The following is a 22,081-nucleotide window of genomic DNA, read 5'->3' as shown; positions in this document are numbered from 1 at the left end:
ACTCTGCCTATTCTCAAGTATGAGCCCACTACTCTAGACTGCAGTGAAAATCCTATATCCAAACAGCATGAATTAAGCAGTAACACTTCATCTGAAGTATGACATATACTTTGGAAATGTTCCACCCAATACTATCAAAATACCATGGACACTGTCATTTTCAAGATATCTACCATGAACCACATCTTTGGAAGTAGAGGTTTGCCTACTAGATTAACATGTAAATCCTAGATTAACATGTAAGAATCATTAAGGAAAAATTTTTTGTTTGCTTTTAGTGATAAAGATCAGTGGCAGGAAGTACAATACTACAGAGATATTAAAATATTTGTATGATGCCTATTTATAAATAGATGAATGTTTACATTGTGCTTTTCGCATATACAGAAAAAAAGCATGCATTCTTCTACCACTACTGCCAATTCATTTTAAGGAAAACCCCCAGCTACTAATCTCATTTCCAACAAGCATGCAGTGGGCTTATGTCACTCACCTTGAAGACCAACATCCAAGCAAGCAGGGAAGGAAATTACTTTCGCAGGGGAATTAATGCCTCCCTCATTTATACAGTTATTTACACTACAGAATTTCCCCAAGTATCTGTATCCTTACATCTCATAACGGTACGGATAAGACAAAATAGAATTTGACAGTCTCGAGAAACGTACACCACTGTCAGTGCTGAAAGGCTGTTAAATGGCTTTATGAGAATTAGTGTCTCAGGGATTTAAACTACATCTTGGGTTGTAACCTAGGTACATGGAATAAGTGGCAACAGGGATGAAGAGCTGGGGACTCATGATTATCACACATGCACTGCTGCACTACGGGAGATGAAGCACAACAGCATTTGTGGGGGGGTCCTCCAACCCCTAGAGTAAAAAGCATTTGAGTGTTTTGCCCCTCATCTTTCCTGGTGGGGGAATCAAATCAAGCTTTTCTCAGAAACAGAGAATAATAGTAAGCTTCCAACCCAGAAGACACACACATAATTTACCTGAATTTTATAGTTTCATTCAGCTTTTATTTCTTTGTTCTATGCATAGTAACAATACAGATATTAAGGTTTGCAAAAGCATGTTACCACAGGCGTCACTGTCTCTTGAAGTCTGACATCAGCAACCCAGCAGATGGTCATTATTTTGAATTCCCCACCCTCCATCATCATTAATTCAGGAGCAAACTCATTTCAATGGACTAGCCCCTATTCATAAAGAACTCATTGTCCTGACCAAATTAATAGCTTTAGATCTTGCATTACCAGATGTGCTTCAGAAATACAATAACATTTTATATTATAAAGTCCGCTTCAATGTAATTTCTCATAAATATTGCTGTATAAAGCAAACTTACAACCTATTCCCAAAATAAACACAAAACCTCTGTATTTTTGGTTTAGATCCCAGACAGATTTGGCACAAGCATCCTCAATTATCCTGCAACCCACTTGATCAAAAGCTGTCTACTCTGAGACTAAAAGTAGCACAGTCTTTTGAAAGGCTTCATTTCACTCCGAAGATTAATAAACCCTCAACACTTGCACATCCAATAAAGAGACAGGCACTGATGGTGCCTATTACATAAGCAACACAGTTTAGACCAATAATAACAATGGGACAAATCAAATTTGTAAGAATTTGGAGTAGATCTTCACTGATTAGTCATCAGTAAGATTTTTAATACACGTCAAATGGGGAATGAAAATGAATAGAGGGAATCATTTGTAATGACTTTATCAGAATGTTTGCATTAAAACAACAGAAGAATCTTTTTCACAGGAACAATTTGCAAAAATGAACATCAGTAGACTAGAATCAACTAGCAAGTCATCTTTCCAACTTAAGGAAAAAAATAAAAAGTAGAATTTTGAAAATAGCTATATTCTTTGTGAGGAAGAGGTACAGATCGTTGAAGGATTGTAATTCAAATAAAAATATAATTAAAATAAGCAGAGACAGAACTTTTCAGAGAGACAGTATTCACTTCAGTTTTAAATTACATTGTTATTTTTCCATGGAACTGAAAACACATTCTTACAACCCTGAGTCTCAAAAACTCCTCTTGCTGATAGTTTTGTTTAAATCCGCTTGTGTGAAATGTTCTGTTTTAAAAAAATTGTTATTTTCCAACAAAATATTTTTGGCTGAAAAATTCCTAACTGGTTTCACTTGTAAAACTGTTTCTGAAATGTAACATTTCATTAAATCCAATGCCTTTCCTTACTTAAAAGGCTGCATTGTGTATTCTAAAAGATACACACTCCCATACTGGCAGAAAACAAGCAACATTTGTGTTTTAATCAGTATGTATGAAGGGCATTTTTCCTAAGTAATCTATTTCCATGTAGAAGAAATGAATATAACAATTACGATATTAAGGTATTTTCTATTCTATCTTGAAAACAGGATTAGAAGCTACATCTCTAATAATCTTTAACCTGCATTTGATCACAGTCAAAACATACAACTAGGTAACTTCACACATCTAAATTAAGTGGTAAACAAGCATAATTCTATTGGATTTATCATTGAAGTGCAGTTTACAGTTGCAGCCGAAGGAAAGGAGTTAAGGCTGCAATGTCTGCAGGATGAAAACACACTCTTGGGAAAGGACAAATAAGTAAGGGAGAAAGAGGAATATTTTCTTTTAAAAAGGAAAACAAAGAAAGAAAGGAAAATCAGTTAGGTCTCTTACCAAATTCCATACTGGAATAATTTTTAATTACAATAGAAACTCATGAATCAAGAACAAAAGAGTGTTTGATATACTGCACTTATGTAACTGAAGCTAAGTATGCAAAGGCTGGGTTTTTTAAATGCATTAAATATTTTTTCAAATTCCTACATAATGTAACTAATAAAAATATTTACTTTTACAAAGGGTCAAGTGGACAGAACATAATTCTCCCAGAAGGAAACCAGATATTTAATATCTTTAAAGTGATGTCTGTGATGATAAAAGCAGTAGCTAATCTTTCTTTTAGAGGTTGAAGGTCTTGTTGAAGTTTCTTTTACTGAACAGCTATGTATCATGCTCTAATGAATACCTGCCTCAACAGAACAAGTATTTTTAATTTTTAATAGGATTTTGGTCTGTGTGTATATTCATCAGTGCATATGTACTCAAAGAGCTGTGAAAATTTTCTAAAACAATCTACAGTCCTGCTATAAGTCACGTATTGCATCTGTAGTTTATGATAAAAGAAGTCACATCTGTTCCCAAAGCCAGGATTCCATAATAAAAAGATCTTAGCAAACTTCTATACAGCAATTCAAATACACTGGCACACAAATATTCAAGTGTTTCTCATGAGTCATTCAAGAGGTGCAGAATAATACATCAACGTAGTGCTTAGAATTGCAAAAAGCACTAATTAACAATTTACTATCTTTCTTAAAACTTAAAATGCAATCTTTATAAAACTCAATGTATTAAGATATCCATAAAATGGAATTTACAACGGCTTGAGCAAATGGATTTCAAATGATTCTATGGGTTTCTCCTGTATTACTTGGCTGGTGCCATGACTAATATTTAGCTACAACATAAAGCTTGCTGACAGATGTAAGATAATTCTGAAATCCTATGGGGATAGGCTAAACGTTTAAAAAGCTTTGGAGGTACGAACAGGGTCTCTTGTGTGTCTCACTCAAAAAGAAAAAGGGTTATTTAGATGCTTAAATTACTCTTACACAAGTTTTCAAAAAAAAAAAAAACAAACCACAAAAAACCACAACCAAGCCCGTTTTGCCACTAGACAAAAGGAGAAAAACCTACCCAATTTAAATTTAAATTTGGGGTTATGGCACCTGCTTTTTCATTTTCTGAATTTTTTTCTGATCAGGGAATGACAAAAGTTTGACCTTACCTATGATGGACAATTACACAGTTGATTACTCTACATTGTGTGCAAATTAGAGTACAGGTGAAAATCAAGTCAAAGGAAGGTTCACAGTTTTGATGCCCATTCTACCAATACCATAAGGGCATGTATAGCACTGGGACATTAATTGCAGCACAATTCACTTATGGTATCATTAATTTTGCATTCAGCTATGTTAATGTTCACCTACAGCACAGTTCTTCCTCGCTTTTCCTGTCGACAGTGGCCAGGTACATCTGTTATTTAAAAAATCTATTTAGCTTAAGGAAGGCTGTAAGCTTTCAGCTAAATGGTGTCTTATGGATAGAAGTTGAACATCTCAACACCTCCTTTGTTAAGTGATGGAGATCCTCTCAAGAGTACATGGATAGAGCAGCTCTTGGGATAGCCCAAGCAACAGGAAGGGGCTGAAAAAACCTTCAATTTTATCCAATACACATCACAAACCCCCAAGAAAGAGGGCAGCACTACTCAGTCTGCTGATTTGAGTTCACCAGCTTCATCAAAGCCCAACATAAACTCTATTAGTTTAAGTACCAATATATTCAGACTGTACAAAAGCAGAGTACCGGCACCTTGCTTACAAGAAACGCTGCAATTAAACAGGATAAAAGCAAAAAGAAGGAACAAAGGACAACAGAGTAAGTGGTAAGGATTCAGATTTACACAGCTCTTTCAATTAACGGTTTTTCAAGCACTTTTCTTGGCAAGAAAGAACAAAAAGTTCCCCTGTTCAAGACACACTCAGGGTATACATAGAGCACCTACCACTTTCACTTCTTTATAATACAAAAGTCAAAAAGAAAAAAAATTGTGGAAAAATTAATTGTGGCTGATGTGATGTGAAGGGCAAGCTGTGGTATACTCCCCTACCACACCCAGCTGTTTTACTGGCCTCCCCCAATCATTTCCCCAGATATCTGTCTTCCCTACCTTCAAGTCCCATTCTTCTCTCAGGCCAGACCCTTATCTATAGTTCACCATTCATCTGTCCTCAAAACTTCCTTCTCTGTCACCTGTAAAGTCAGGTAAGGAGCTTCATCCATGCCTAGCCCCCCTCTCCAGGAGGACAGGAACACACCATAGAGCTGCCCAGTTCGTTCCTCAGCACTTCCAAGATCTATGCTGCAATACATCGAGCAAAAGATTTTCAAGCAGGAGTTGGACAATGATATTACAGACTGAGAAACCACATCATAGAGTGAAAGCTGTGTGAATATTTCAGCTTTTGAGTCCTTAGTACGAATGCTATTTTATTTCTCCACTTTCCTAGAGAAAGCCATTTTCAATGTGATTTTGGAGTGTTAATTCTGCAACGCAGAGACCATACTACAAAGACGAGACTTGTTGCCTACAACCTGCAACCAAACACAGCAAACACTGTACATCGCTGAAGTCTTTGAAAGATTTCTTTGTTGTTGTTGTTTTTGTAAAATACACTTATTTAAAAACAAGTCATTCTCCTCCATTGTGCAATCTGTTTTTCTGCTCTGGCTACACCTGTGACAAAGGAACAATACTGTCACATGTCACCCGCACCTCCTCTATTAACTACTCCTGAACAGGAAAAAAAAAAAGAAAAAAAAGTAATCTTCAAGACAGTTTCACTGCTGTACAGGATGCTCACCAGAAAACAACAGATGTGCTATAATCACTACTGCCCATTCATTTCCTTTCTGTCAGAAAGAAAGCAGCGGTCATCAATTAAGAACCCCTATCTACAGGACACAAAAGGAAGTATACACTTTTCCTTGGTCATTTGACCGCAACAATAGGAGATGGCAGCGGGAAAGGACCCGACCGCTCTGAGCAAGCATGGTTGGGGGTGGTGGGGGGAAGATAGGGTCGAGTGGGCTTGTGGGTTCAGAGGTTTTTTTTAAATGAATATAAGAAATTTTATTCAACACTTCAATATACAAATGTTTAAAAAACAAATAACATTGTCTACAAATTACACAAAATCTTAATTATATTATTAGTGATTTTGTCCAGACAATTCAGTTAATCTTTTTCACAGCAGAAAATCCCAAACATGTGAGCTGACAAGAGAATTAAGCAGCATCTGGAAAAGCTGTTTTATCAATTAACAAAGCCTTCTCTGAAACACTTATCGCAATTTTTATAAAACTGTTAGTCTAAATGTACTATATGTTTAGACTTTCAATATATCCCTGGCATAAGTTATTTGGATTAATATTTTTAAGAAGTCTAGTCAGATCTGTGGATCCTTCTGTTAAAAAGATTACATTTGCTGGTCAGCTTCATCACTCTGAAATAGAATGGCAGCTTTCATAAAACTGCCAACAACAGAGAACCCTAGAGATGGCCTTTATATTATGGCTGGTTCACAACTGTAGTCAGCCACAAAGGGTTTGGGAGAAACTTATTAAAAATTGTTAGCCTTAATTAAGGTATTAGGCCCTAATCTAGCGTGCTAAATTAAACCCCAAATATTCCCATGGACACTAATGCAACGGCTCTAAAAGCCTGCTAGGCGCTTCCCACGATAGGAAAGCTTTTACAGGCCTCCACATTGCAACTGAACCCCTGGTTTTGCCCTGTACCTCTGCTTCTTGCATACCAAAAATAGAACCGACTTACAGAAAAGCTCACACGTGGGCATAGCATCATTCCTTTCCACCCCCACAGAGATTTGCAAGCCCTCATACCATTAAAGGCATGGCCTAAACAAAGCATTCAGTGATGCGCAGATACTAAAGGATTTTTTTTTATGTATTGACTTTAAGCATAAACACACTGCATATTAAAACTCATCATGAATTGTCAGAACAAAGTATATTGACCTGATGTTTCCTTCTCTGTTACAACAGATGTTATGATCTTAAGAGCTGATGACTCACTTATTAAAAAAATTAAAAACAGACAATATTGTTATATAAGTCAAATGGATAATAGCAAAATATATTATTTTGCTCCCCCACCATCTCCAAAAGTTTTTCAGAATGAAAATATCCTTAGAAGTTCCAGACTTAAGTCTGACATGTGAAACAAATTTTGCAAAATTATTGGTGGTTATTTGGTAAGATTTCACATCTGTCCCCCAAAGCTGTATATGCCTAAATCATTACGCTACTCTTTTTACAGAACACCTCTTCTCATATTTTAGGTTTCTTCCTTTTCTCCACGAAATTAATTCCTTACTATAGGCACTTCATCTAGTCCTTGAATGCCTTATCCCATTAGTTGATACATTCCCATATACTCCAGTTTTGTTGATGCAACAATTTTTTGAAGCACTTCACAGTGAATGATTGTCTTCCATGGATCCCAAAGAATCTTAGGAAATCTTCTGCATCTTAGGCCACAGGCACAATCCATGTTATTTCAGCTTCCAGAAAAGAGGTTTTTCTAGTCTGACAGTCTGGTTTAGCTTTTCTGTTCAGCACGAAATCACAATAAAATCACTGCAACTCAAAACCAAGGCCAAGCACCACATTTGAAATTAAATGGAAATCAGGGGAGGGGGGATGTTTGTGCAAATAATTCACTCTAAGGTCACTAGGCAAATACTTTGCGTGCATTTGGATATGCACAAATTTCAAGCTAAATAAATAAAATGATTTCCTGTGTGGAAGCTGGGAATGTACAGCCCATCCACATTTATGGATGAAAAATATTCTAGTAATTAACTACTGGTAAATAACAGAGAGAACTAGTGTACTGAATTTAGGTCATGCCAATTATTTTTCTCTAATGCATGTTGAAACATGCAACCTTATTCAAATCTTGCTATTTTTAGAAAACACTGAAGAGGAATTTCTGGTCTTTCCTCTTGCAGCCTCTGCAAAATGTTTTCCTACTGTTTTCCCTTGGATCCAAAGGAAAGTAAGATCTCACTAATGTTTGTCAGATGTAAGTTTCAATTTAATGCTATGCAGTCCTGCAAGTGTCTCTCTAGTACAGTTATGCAATCTCAAAGCACTGGAGCCAAAATAAAGTTGCCATTCTCCTAAAATTTTATAAAATTCTAACACAGTTGGATGATAAATACAAAATTATATTAAAAGCCCCACCATCAGGAGGTAAAAGAATTATTAATTAGTAGTCTAATATAGCATATTAGTATTCCCTCTGCAGATCACAGAAGCCCAAGTAGCAATTAATATAAGGCACTTTTTTTTTTTTAATTATAAACTAATCCATGCTACACTGGTTTCAGCATTAGCATTGGAAGGAGTGAAGTAGGTTACTTATAAGGCATCAAGTTGTCTATGCTGTTACCCACTGAATGTCTGCTTTTTTCAGAGAGAAGAAAAGATTCCTTCAGGTTGGCAGCAGCACTGAGGAGGAAAGGAGGAGAAAGGGATGTTGCCTAAAGCTCTCTTATTTAATATTTTCTGTGGAGTTTCCTGCCAGCCCTATCATGAAGATTTCTGGAATGTCAATTTGTTTTAGATAATCAAATGAGTGAAACTGGTTATTACAATCAAGTTACATTTCCATGGCATTTAAATCTGCTTTTCCTATGCTCTAAAGTTCCCCAAGTCTCCCAAGAATTTCAGGCAGTGAGATTACATAAACAAAATTAAATCCCTAAAAAATAAACTAAGAAACATCAATTTCTTCTTAAAATGTCATAGAGTAACACAGGAAATCTCAGGACAACAGTCATCCCAGATTTCCCCATCCCCAGTCTCCCCATCCCCACGGACAGACCACTGTTTCTTCATGAAAGTGGCATTTTTAATTCCAAATGGATAGAATTAAGCAACCAAACAGAACTTCAGCTACAGATCTTCAGCAAAATTTCAGTTACAGAAACAAGGATTAAAAATAAAGACTTAACCTCCCTTAACTGCTTAGCCCCCACCCAAATTTAATTTAATTAGCATAAAACTCCACTAGTGTGCACAAGAAAAAAAAACACTGTCCCAGCTAACCCACATGTCAGGCCCGTGCAGCACACTGACCTACTGTGGATTTGCATACCTAGCAGCCTCATGGTTAACCTGAGGCACATTTACTATACAGCAATAATAATCATCTCAGTCAGAGGTACAGCAAACATCATCTCATATCTAGAATTACAAAACCAAAACAAAACAAAAAGTTAAAATAATAATAAAAAAAAATTACCTGGTAGAGCACTCACCAAATATATTACTGTTGGGTTAGGCAAAGTGGAGTCACTTTTCCTTTCCTCTGTTGAATCTCTGGCATTCTACAGAAAGGAGGGTAGAAATTATGGAATTAGAGAAGGGATAAAAGGCAGCACAGCTGCACAGCTCAGTGGGAGTCCACACTCACTCTGGTTTATACCCCCTAAGTCGTCCTTGCTGTATGTACTGCCTGCCTGTTCTGACTTAAAGAGTAGCTGAATAAAACATAGCACGAGCTGAATCCAGTTCAGACAAGCTAAAGGGTCAGATTTTGAATAGGAATTAGACACTAATGTGATTCTGAAAATCCCATTAAGAGCCTTTAGCACCTCTGCCTACCTTTATATCTTTAAAAATCTAGATCAGACAGCTTGCCTATGGTCGTGCTGTACATCTGTGGTGGAGCAAGGAAGTGCTGCTGCATTCCCAAGTGCTAAACCTCAAGGGCTTCAGGCCACACTCCTTCTGGAAATTGTTAGTGCTGATATTCAACTTAATTATCTTTATCCCTGGAAACTTCTATCTAAGTGAGCCCTCACTTTCCTGGTAAGCAACATTGGTGGTCATTAAAGCACATCAGAGACATTGGTCACCGAGATCTGCCTGGTACCTCCATCTGATCTAGGTATTTTTACAAGGTCAACAAAGCATGATAAATATTCAAATGAAAATAACGTTTCTTCTACCACTTCATGAAAAGCAGCTATCTAGATAGAATCACGGCACAGCTTTTTCTCGCAAAATGTATTAATCCACCTTAAAGCCAAAAAAATGGAGGATTCTTGATTTAACGAGGGAAAGAACTCATTTCCTTTGCTAAATTTGTAACCCTTCCCAGCTTCAGAATATCAATTGGAACTGAACAAGGATACCTTTTTTATTATTTTCATTTCTCTAAGACATTTTCCTGTTCTAGGGCATCCCAAGATTAATTCACCTCTCCTTCTTTGCTATTTCTGTGCTATGGACTGGACCAAAGGTGACAGCGAACAATCCACAGAAACCAAACGTCAAATGTTCTTGCTCTGAACTTTCAAGAAACTATTTAATTTTTTCTTCTCTTTTTTTATATCATCATAAGGCCTGTTTATATACTTGGAGTGGAAACAGTGCACATTCAGCTGCAATTGATTTCCTGTATGGCAAAATACCTCAGGCATTCAGCTGGCTGGGAACACTACAGAGGCCTCTTACCATCACCAGTTTTCTGAGACCAGGAAGCTCTGCCCAACGCTTGTTCTTATGCCAGAATAAATAAGAGTCCCTGCTGAGTATCCAAGTTAATTTGGACTAGGCGAACCAAATCATAAACAGGCAAAATTTTATGTCTCAAAAATCCATTTAAAAAATATTGGTCTACTTTCAACTTCAACAGTAATACCATCAATTTAATCTTGCTAATGCAGCATAATGTTCATCTACAGATGTTTTTTTATATACAAAAACTACTCCATCTGAAATTTTCTTTTAATGAAATATCAATACATCTTCTCTCTCCATGCTATCTTCATAGCAATAAATTAACACTACAGGCAATTTCACAGACCAAAAGAGTATATTTTTTTCTCTTTTAATATCACTGAATGACAATTATAACAACAATTTTATTTACTTCATTTAGTTTTTTTCTGTTAATAACTGAATATATAGAAAAGCCTACACTAACACTTCTATGAATCTGAAGGAAGAAATACATGAGTAGTCTCACCAGGTTCCTGTGATCAGACTGTCACAGCTGTAACATTCAAATGCCCAACCACCTGACTGTACCTCAGATTGTAAATTAAGTGAAACAAAAATACAAAGTGAGCTGTGATTAACATCCTACTTTCCATTTAGTTCATGCAAGTTTCCTTACTCTCAAATCCTCCAGAGTCAAAGGACTCAATTTCAAGTGCTTGAGAAAGCAGTTTCTTTAAGAACCCTAGAAAGAGACAGACTGGTAATACAACCACAACCATTTAAATATACACACGAGTAAGTATATATACATGTGTGCATATATGCTTACATATATATATAAAAACATATACATATGTTTATGTATATGGAATATACATACATACACACATTATATATAAAGAAATGAAAATCGGTGACCAGACAATCCTGAAGAAGTTGAAATTTTTATAGGAGCACTCTTGTTTAATAGTAGCTTCATCAATAACAGTTTCTTAGTTCTTGAGTAAAATTATTAGCCAGAACCTGAGGTATTCTCTAACCCCCAGAGGACACAATGGCCTTCCAAAACCTTTCAATTGATGACTTCTGACAGGATTCCACAGTCACATCCAAATTGACTAAAGTACAAGGTCTCGGATGCTACTGAGTGTTCTTCTATCAACCTTCTTTAACTTTTCCAAGAGATCTTTCTACGGATCTTGGTATTATCATACTATATAACAGAACAATCTGTAAGGAAAATGAATGTTTCATACTGTGAATTTTTTTATCAATTAAGTGGTTTATTTCTCAAACATCAATCTAAGAAAATTGAACACTTTTATACTAGAAACCCTATCACAAAGAAAACACGTGCATGTTCCCTTCAAGAAAGTGATTAACAAATAAACTGTTGTTTGTCCTACAATTTCTATTTCATCTTTAAAAAGCTTGCATGTCTTAAAATAGTCTTAGTTAATTTAGAAATATATCACAATTATTAATCAAAAAGCATTACCTTCTAATTACTTTTAGAAAATAAACAGGATTAAAGCATCAAGCAAGTAGCAGCTTAAGAAGCAAAACTCCCAAAGAAACCTGCATTCATGTATTTAAACTGACTTGAACCATAATGTCTGGCTGTCCTGTGAAAAACACTTTGGCACTCGGACTTCACATTGTAATGTTAAATTAGAAGCCCAGAAACTTGAAAACTGTCTTTCAAAATGCGGTAAAATGAAGATTCTCTTTTTAGGTATACTCTGAATGGGAGGCAACCAAAATAATTTTCAGTAAGAGGACAGGTGCTTTATTCTCTTAGGAGTCATTGAGACTATCTTCACCTCTGTTTTCCTCAAAAGTGTAAATGACACTCAACCCTTCTGTGTGACACGCTCCCTCAGTCCCAAACTGAGGTGCTTGGTAAAAGGCTAACATTATCACTTTACTCCAAAAAACTGGTTCCCTCAAATGACGTGCTTTGAGTTTTGAAATCTCTGCTGTTTAAGGATTTCCTTATCCTGTTTCTGCTTGGGTAAAAGACCAAAGTAAGCCAGAGCCACCTAATTACGTATAATTGTGTTCCACAAACTAACATGTGGGAATTTGCTTAAATTACAAGTAGGATATCAAGACACTTGTTCCATTCATTGTCATCCCTGCTCTCACCTAGTCCCCAACCACACCTCACATCCAGACAACTCCATCCTTACAACTTGGATTATATTGTGCAATGGACATATTAAAATTGTGTCAACTGTAGCATTTTAAAACAAACACTCTTGTGAAACAATTCCACATACTGATTCTCTAGGCAAAGCTCAGAATAAAATTATTTGTAGAAGCAAACCACTGTCAAGTCTAATCAGTAAAGCAAAAATTTGGCATGACTTTTTACTGAGCTATGTGCCAGTTCTTAAAACCCAACTTTTGTGGCCAAGGAAAGCAGCTTGTTCTTACAGCATCAAGGGAAGGCCACATACTGTAGCACCTTCTTGTTGCATGACACAACTGATGAACAGATGGACAATGCGCGGCATCCCAAGGAAAAAGATTTATTTCATATGCAATCAGATGAGAGCTTTCCCAAATATATTAAACCAATTTCATGGACTAAGAACATGCAGCACTCCTGGAGTTTCTCTGACTCTACCCATTCGCAATAGTGAACAGCACAAAGCTGAGTTACACGAGAAGGTCAACAGCTGAGTGAATCTTTGCCAGAACTCCTCCATCCCTTGTATAACCTCAAACTGTCCCAAGGAAAGGAGTCAGTACTGGGCAAGTATGGGCATAGACATGTAACTCTGATCCAGGTACCAGAACTAATTACCTCCTGATATGACTCAATATTTATAACTAAAAAACAAATGGAACCAATCCTGTACATTTTTCTGAAATAATTAGAATACTGGCACCACTGATCCTCTGTTAAATATTGAAAGAACTCCTCGTGCAGCACTGACATTGATTCAAAGAAGATCAAAAGGGGGGGAAACCCAAAAAATACCCCAAAACCAACTCCTCATCACTAAAAGTCAGTGGTGAAGACGCATTCAGATGGACCTAGCACCCAAATCCCTCTGGAAGCTCAAATGGTTGCATGATGCACATAGCCAGGCTAGGCAGGTTCATCTGTCAGATATCTATGTCGGCACTGTCCCCTAGAAATGAAAGAGACTCACAAGCAACAGATCTTCACAGCAAAGGCTGATGACCAGCTTTTCTTCTGAAGACAGAAAATGAGATCATCACGGTTTTGTTTTTTTCAGAATTCTTCCTTGAAAAGCAGACACAGCTCCTATCCTACCCAAACAGCACGCAACGGCATGTGGAAGAAATCCTTTCTCCTCCATCCCTCACCTGTGCATATCACAGGTTCCATCACATCAATTCTTCACCAATGAACAGTAGAAAAAAAAAATCCCTTAATCTGCTTTGACCTTGTGGGAATCTGAGTCAGTGTCTATGCTGTGCTTTGGATGAACAAACTGCTTTGGAGAGGCCTGAGGAGTGCAAGAGTCAAACTTGTGTTTGGTAACAGGGATGGTTTATCGGCAGGACCCTCTGCTGAAGAGTTGTAGGAAGAACCTCTTCAACATGGTTTCTTCTGGATCTGCACTGTGCATGGCAGCAGCAGGATAGCCTAGCTCTAAGACTGAAGAACTCAAGTGACACTGTCAGCACGCACAGCCATTACTGAGGAAGCACGCCTGTGCTGGTAACATGCCACGCTACCAAAGAGTGCTGCTGCAGGTAAAGTGGCGAAGTGCAAACTGCAGTAATGGAGATCAGCAGGATGAGTCCCCATGCAGGAAATCAGCTCTAAAATCTGCCCGGCACGGCTTGTGCCTTGGCAAACCACTCTGTCCTTCACACAAAAAGAAAAGTGGAGTTTTCTTAATGCTCTAGTCTGCATTTCCCCACTGGCAAACTAAATGAAAGAAGAAAATGATTCCTGAAAAGGAATGTCTTCAGAAAACCTGGTCCTTTTCATTTGAGAAATTTGCCTAGCACTGAGTCTCCTAGCACAGACAACCAATTCAGGAATAACATCACCTAATGCAATGGAGGAATAGAGGCATGCCAAGATACTGCCCTATAAATCAGAAAGAAACCTTGGAGATTAAATGGTCATTGATACCCTCCATGGCTTACCAAAAAGCTTATACTGTGCCTGATGCTTGGTGCTGCAGGTAGATGTTAAGAAAATAAGCCAGTGGCTTTCCCCTGGAAATCTGGGAAAAACTCACAAGATTAAATGAGTTCAAGCTCGGGAGGAGATGTTGGAGATGATATCCTCATACCACAAGAGAGAAGAGCCTTCATGACACAACCAACCTCATAGGGCAAAGATTTTAAGAGGCTATATCCAGTGAGGAGTGTGCTAAGTGGGCCTTTCTGCTTGCAGGACAGAGACAGCAACCTCCTCAAGGCAGCAGGAGCACAAAATGACCAAGATAAAGCAAGTCAGAGATTTTTTACTTCAGATTCATCTAACACGAGACTGACATTTATCAGAGCAGACTGATGGAAAAGAGACATTACTAACTGGTAGAGGATGAGGGAAGGTAAGCTATCTGTCCAAATTCGATAATGATTTATTGTTAAATACATCCTTGTCTACCATTCAAATAGGCTAAGACTGCTGATTCTTCTGAGAAATCAGTGTTTCTGCAACAGGCTGAGTCTGTGATGACATCACTCAGACACTACAGTGTGACACCTCTCTGAGCAACTAGTGAGGTATGTTATCAGGATAATGACAAGGAATTGGAAAGTAAACAGTGACAAAGCTTCATAAACACTTGAGTATGAAGCATGCTCATCTTGGCAGTACTAAACCTGTTTGCAAGCCAGATATTAACTTGGTTTCAGTTTAAAACAGTAAGTGGAAAGCTCTGTGCATTCTGAAGTGATAAAGATTACAGGCATGTATAACAAGTAGTTCATCTCTCCCATCTAGTTTCAAAATTATTTACAAAGAAGGAACTATAATTTTTCCTTTGTGTCAGGCATCAAGGACACAAAGCATGATGTTACATTATACTGAAGTACCACAGATCAGTGGCAGCAGCAGAAAGCAAGTAGTTCTGCCACTACATTTCTGAAATGCATTGGAACCTCAACTATGAACCTGGACTCACTTGGATAGGCAATACAAATACAGAAAAAAAACCACAAAACAAAACCAAAAAATCCTAAACAGCAAGTTGATACTGGTATGTAGAAATCACAACGAAGCCACAGCAGACAGTATATGTAATCTTAGGGGATATACAGGAGGGTAAATATCAGTAAATACTTTAATAAAGCAGAGTTTACAGGGGGTTAACGAGGAAAACTTGCCTATGTTTACAGATAATGCTGAAAGATATCAACCATGACCATGAAAAGAAGCTGGCTGTTACGCTGTCTCCAGTACCACTCCTTACCAACCCAAACAGCCCTCTCCTTCCCAAGCTAGGTATCAAGGTTTTATCTACAATGGCTCTGAGTAAGCAACTGAGCAGGTGATTCAATCACTGTTCCCATGACACACCTTTTATCTCTGCTCAGTACTTCCAGTGAAAGGACACACACATCCTACCAGCAGAAAACATTACCTTCATGATACTAATGCCTGAGAGTGATCCTGAAACATCTGAATGGATACGAAGGTTCAAATATTTCCATGTTAACAATCATTAAGTTAGGTTTTAAAACATCTGGGTAGGGCTCATATGCAAGTTTCTACAGAACACATGCTTACAGGAAGAAGTTTGGCACCTCTTGCAGACTGAAACTCAATGACAGAGGTAAGCAAGACTTAAAGGATTCAAAGCTATTAGCTTTGGTCACAAGTTTACATGGGAAACTGCTGCCAGCTCCAAGCTATACTTGTTCACTACACTTATAAAAGACACTACACTTATAAAACACACATGCAACTTCCACTAGCATAACCATCCATGGTCCTGTAGAGGACTAGGAAGCAGGACTCATGGAGTTCATGGCTAGGAAGGAAGGAAGAAAGAAAACCCTGAGATTAGCTCAGTTGGTTAGAGCACGGTGCTAGTAACACCAAGGTTGTGGGTTTGATCCCTGTATGGGCAATTCACTTAAGAGCTGGACTTGATGATCCTTGTGAGTCCCTTCCAACTCAGAACATTCTGTGAAATAAGAATTAAGTCAGATGCATCAAGCATCTCTTACAGACAAATTTTCAAACCATCACCTTGCTTTGTATTTTCACAGCAATGCTCTGCATCGTGATTAGTGAAAACACAGGTAGCGAATCACCCCCATATCCAAGTTCTTCAGAAGGAACCTCAGTCAGCAGCTGAGAGTGGGTTTAAGAGTTTGCAACTTTGCTTGGACAACTGCTTCTTTCAGGCCTCCTTGATAAGTATCAGTAGTTTTTCCCTCTATTTCCTTCCCCAGTCCTCCCTGACTAGGCCCCTTTCTTTTCCTGCACTTGTAATCAAATTCGCAGTTAAAGTTATTTTAGGCCAAGTTCATATTAATTCAACTATTGGTGAATCAGACTAGATAGACCTATTTGATACAACAACCACAACTAAAAAAAAAATGTTTATATCCTTAAAGTGATTTGAGAAACTTAAAAAACTATGAGATAGTTTGTCACACATTTTTTTTGAAAATTAATTAACACAAACAGGTTTTGCCGATACTTTCAGTTATTATTTAATCAGTTCACATTCATCTCTTGTATTCTTAACCACATATGTAAAGTGCTCCTGTACTCACAATCATAATTGTTGCCACTGCACTAAGACTGACTTTCCTCTTCTCTCGCTTTGCTCCTGGTTGTCAGCTTGGTTTTGTGGTTTCACCCACCTGCTCTGATGCGTGAGGCTTTTCTAAAGCCCCAAGTCTTGGAGCATGACATCTCATGGGAATCTCAGCTTTACTTTCAAAAATGAAAAAATGGGAAAATACTACTTTAATAGACTTCAAACCCAAAAGGAACTGAAAAATACTACAGGATTAATGGCTAATAAACCAAACACACAAGTTCAGGAAGCTTGAGCCATGATTGGAAGACATTGCTTAGGACTAGTGATGCAGTTCAGCTCTTTAGGTGGTTTTGGTTAGTCTCCCAGAATGAGAGGCTTAATCAAGTATTAAATGAGCAGCTATTAGAAATGCTTTGAAAAGCAACCTAAAAAAAAAAGGGGGAGGGGGAAATCTAGACTCCACATCCTTTGCATTCTAAGTTTACAAGAATAACACTTTCTTCCACTTCTTTTCCTCGTTGACAGTCCTACAAGCTAAACTTTCTTATGTGCAACAAAAGTAATGCAGGTTCTCAGAACTAACCATTCAGCAACAGCTCTGCAAGTCTTTTGGCCATTCATGACTTTGCTGAGGGCTGCAATAATTTTTTTCCCCCACGTCCCCCACTTAACACTAGAAAAGCAAAATGCCATTTAGAGTAAGACATCTTCATTGTCCCTACAAGCCAGAATTCCAGCTCATTGTAGGAGGACTGCCTTATATAATCACAACTATTCCAAATGTCTTCAGTAGACATTACATTACTAACTTGCATTCTTTCATATTTCATTATTCTATCTTCTATTATATATTCCAGCTAAATATCTGCAGACTACACTTGGCCCCTAAGAAATTTATGGCAAAATAACTTCAAGCCGTAACTAATTTAATGTGTCAATAAACATGTTTCTTTAACACAGCAATCATCCTTCTCAACACATGACTGAATACAAAAGGGAATGCACACCAGATTAATTCCTTTGTTCTAATTTATAACTGCCACAGCTTTACACACATCTAATCTGAGAAACACTTCCAAACAGAGTTCTGCAAATGGCTCCCTTTATCATCACCTTGGATGTTAAAATTATTTCCTGACCCAGTACATCTGACCCTATGGACTTGGGGTACATGACAGGGCCATGCTGAGTGTCATCTCCAGCTGCCACCCAGAAATGTGGCGCCTCTCTTTCTTCATGACCTCATGCTCCCAAAGACCAAGAACTGCAGCTCTGGCTTGGCTGGGGAGAGACTTAGTGGTGCCCAGCAACTGCTGGAGTGGCAATTGCGCATGAGGAAAACAAACAAATAAAAATCAATAGTTGAATGAGTCTTTGGCATACTTTAATAGCTGTGCTAAATATCTGCTAAAATATTGTTATTTAGGACTTCTTAAAAAAATTAAGACATAAAACAAAAGAATCCCCGTCTATTCTGACATCACATATCTTGTAGTATCCTTCCCTAAGAATTGTTTTGGTTTGGGATTGGTCTTTTTAGGCACAATTTTAGAAATAACACCTCTGTACAGAAACTTTTTTTAAAATATCAGTATCTCAAGCTTATCTGTGGATCTACTCTTCAAAATTACTAATAGCAGACTTTGTAATTGTGTTCTTGATTGCCCCATCTTTGGATTGATCTCAAAAGTACTCACCATAGCCTACAAGTTGTATGGGTGATGCTCTCACAGAGCAGAGTAAAATGACAGAAGCCACTATTGAAATTACAGTTCTGTTAGTGTTCTATGCTAAAAGAAACAGTCAGATCTGCACTGCAGAGTTTGCATTCAAAGATAATGAAGCACTACTTCAAGTATGAGCCTTTGTCAGTTGCTACAGCCCTATCTGGTTAGCAGGACTTAAAAAGCCTTTCCTGAATTGGAGCTAAGAAATCACAAGCGTAAGAAAGGCAGAGGAGGACAGGTATACCACAACTCAATCCAAACAAACGCACATGAGAAAGCTTTCAGACACGCACACAGCTCCAAATGACTTCAAAAAAATACTATCACTGGTGTCACATGAAAACTGCATCAGTGAAAAGTTCAACCATACCAACCTACACAGATAACAGTAGCAAAAAGTACCACAAACTCACAACTTGCTTAAATTACTCATTAAAAAAGTAAGCATATATTTTCACTTCCCTTCTAGCTTTAACTTTTTAGATCATAATAAAAGTTCAAAATAAAATAAGAAAAAACAAAACCACAAAGAAACCCAAAACATAACCCCATAAAAAAACCTTACCTAAACAAAAACACCACCCCACTTCCACACAGGAAGGTACCAAGAGCTCAGTCATTTAGCTCCAAACCTTTCCTACTGGGCACAGTTTATACCACAGCCTTGCAATCAACCACTTTAGGCTCTAAGTATGCCTTTAGTCAGTTAACTTCTACTCTCACATCCTGCCCAAGGAAGAAGAACATATTAGCAGATGTCCTGAAATCATGAGAGCTGCCAACAGACTTGAAGATTTCCACTTAAAAATCAAGTCACTGCTGTCTTTGCAAGACGTTATTAAGACTATAAATTACAAACCAATTTGACTACACACCCTTTTTTTTTTCTTCTTCTTTCCCTTTTTTTGGAAAATAGTAACAAGAAAAATGACACATTAACACCTAGTGTTAGAATCATAATATGCATTTGAAGAGATGAACTCAGTTGTACAGCCACAAGTCGACACTGTTTACCTAGAGCTCTCTAGGTCTGTAAGAAACAGACAGTATTTCCATAAATGATCACGTGTAAAACTGAATCTTTTACGAGAGTGTTTTGCACCATTTCGAGTTTGTCAACTGAGAACACAGAGGAGAAGTAGAGTCAAAATTTAATAGCTAAGCATCTGCATGGACCCAAGAACAATACCAATATTCATTAAGAGGCTGAGCTCAAACTGCTTTCTCATATTTTCAAGACAAGCGCTCTATTAATACCTTTTCTAACCTTAGTATAACTCGTACGTTTTCATCCCAAAGCACCCAGACACACATTGATGAAGGGTTCCCAAAATTATGGCAACTACGTGCCACACACACACCAGGAAAAAAAAAAAAGAACCTAAAAATAAATCTAGAGGAAACTACATATTGTGCCTTGCCAACCACAGTGAACTGCACAGCCAGGAGTTGCTATAGCCAGATTTAGCTCCATACAAGCTAACAGGATTCCTTTATAAATTTAGCTAGAGGCATGGGCAACAAACGCTTATGGAAATTTGAACCGCAACTCTCCAGCAGCAAAGATTGTTCTCTCCAAGAATGAAACAGTAGTAAAAGATGACTATTAGTAGGCTCTTATTACATAGCTTTCAAAACACCTATAAGTCATCAGGTTCTCTAGGCAGCAATATTAAATTGCTGAAGTACCAGCAAATGTTAAAAGAAAAAAGCAAGACCACTGCTCTTTCTGAGTCTGCCCATTAATAATCAAAGAAGGAAAAAAGCCAACTAGAGAAAGACTATATTGGAAGCCAGTCGTACAGCTAAGTTTGTTTCAGGTCCTCTTCCCTCATACTTGGAACAGTGTGGCTTGACGAGAAAGAAGAAAAAGAGTGCCTCGTGTCTGTTAATGCTAACTGAAGGATGAGCTCTGAAGGGCTTCCCCACAACAAGAGGGACAAGGACTGCAACGCGCAAAGCAGGGAAAAGACTAAGGCAGGAAATGGGGAAACGCATCCAGGGTCCCACAGGACAGCAGGACACTGCTCTGCCCCACTGCCTCTCCCTCTTCTTCCTTCCCCAGAATAAACGTTCCTGACACTTAACAATAGATCGATCTTATTTTTAACTCTCTTTAGTCCATACTTATCACAATCCCGTTAACGTTACTTCAAAACATCAAAGACTGAGGGTCTTTTTTGGAACGGATTTTTCCAGAAGACGCAGGTTTGCTAAAGCATCCGCACGAAACCTGAGGCCCCACGCAATTTTGTAATATTTTAAAGGAAACACCTCCTCCCCTCGCCAAAAAGACTCAACGAAACCCTCAGACTCCCTGAGCGAGGTGCAGCGCGCCTAGGCTGCCCCCGGGCTCCGGCGAGCACAAAGCGCACCAGAGGGCAAGGCGATCCGCAGCTGGCGGCCGCCGCAGCCCCGATGAGAGCCCCGCGCACGGTGCCTCCTGCTCCCGCCGCTGGGCGAGGAGCGGCGGGGCTCGCACAAAGGCTGCGGTCACGAAACGCCCTCTCCCCTGCGGACCCCCACCCCGCTCCTTCCCGGTGGTTTCGGGGGCTGCAGGGCACCGGGTAACTCACCTCCCGCCCGCCCCGATCCGATCCGATCCGATCCGGGAGCCGCCTCCCCCTCCCCGGCGCGTCCCACTGAACAAAGCTTTCCCCCGGCAGCGCTCACCGGCAGCCTCTCGCCGTCTTCTGCCCTCGCACACCCCTCCTCCTCCCCCGCTTAGTATCCAGGCGCAGGGGTGCGAGCCGGGAGTGCGGGAGGTTACCCCGCCCCGTAACTCCTCCGGCGGCGCTGGCCGGGTGTCCTCTCGCAGCGCCCGCGGCCGCGCCCCGGTCCCTCCGTGCGCTCGTGCTCCGGGCAGCGGCTTAATCTCCAAACTTCCTCCTCCTCCTGCCGGCCGGGCAGAGGAGTCTGTGAAACTCCCCTCCTCCATGCAGCTCCCGCAGCCCAGCCGCTGCCTCAGCCCCTCCCCGGGGAGGCTCGGCTCGGCCCGGCCCGGCTCCGGGCTGCAGCTGACTCCGCTCCCCTTCTTCTTCTCCTCCCTCCTCCGTCCCCCATTCTCCGAGGCTGGGAAAGGGGGGTGGGAGAGAGATTAACCACTCGGACTTGTCTCTGGAACCGAGCCAAAGAGAGCAGACGGATTACAGCTCCGGGAAGAAAAAAAAAAAGGGAAAAAAAATCCACTACTGTTTTCACGCAGGGACAAGCGCTCGGCTCTCCTGCCTTCCCCCGTGTGTCAGGGTACAGCCTGTCTGCCCGGCTGCGAGCCCCATGCCCGACTGGTAGAGCTGCCCACTGGCTCCTCTCATCCACCACGTTTGAAATTCAGTGATCGAAGGCACGACATTGGTATTAAATGGATAGAGCTTCTGTAAATGAATTGCCAAAATGCCACAGAGGTAAGTCCACCCTGAAACACAAACTCGTAAAAAGCAAAATTCAAAG

The 22,081-nt window shown here is 39.2% G+C and overlaps 1 protein-coding gene across 8 annotated transcripts in view; it reads right to left on the bottom strand.

Annotated features, from left to right (window-relative positions):
* The window catches only part of PLEKHG1 (pleckstrin homology and RhoGEF domain containing G1), a 122,014-nt gene extending 100,213 nt beyond the window's left edge, over positions 1-21,801 (bottom strand). For 2 of the 8 annotated variants that reach the window (XM_064649120.1, XM_064649123.1), the window contains exons 1-3: positions 21,305-21,411; positions 8,997-9,065; positions 8,130-8,184 (exon numbers count right to left, since the gene is read on the bottom strand). Coding sequence is in view for 2 of the 8 variants with exons in the window: in XM_064649116.1 (XP_064505186.1) it covers positions 21,305-21,569 (265 nt within the window). In the remaining 6 variants the exon portion in view is untranslated. Of the gene's footprint in view, positions 1-8,129; positions 8,185-8,980; positions 9,066-21,304 lie in introns of those variants that run through there. The other 6 variants (XM_064649119.1, XM_064649122.1, XM_064649116.1 and 3 more) reach the window with 4 other exon arrangements.
* Positions 21,802-22,081: the final 280 nt, after the last annotated feature.

This window comes from Pseudopipra pipra, chromosome 3 (genome assembly GCF_036250125.1).
Source record: "Pseudopipra pipra isolate bDixPip1 chromosome 3, bDixPip1.hap1, whole genome shotgun sequence".
NCBI lineage: Eukaryota > Metazoa > Chordata > Aves > Passeriformes > Pipridae > Pseudopipra > Pseudopipra pipra.
The sequence above is the reverse complement of the archived record's forward strand: the minus strand, read 5'-3'. Positions and strand labels throughout refer to the sequence as shown.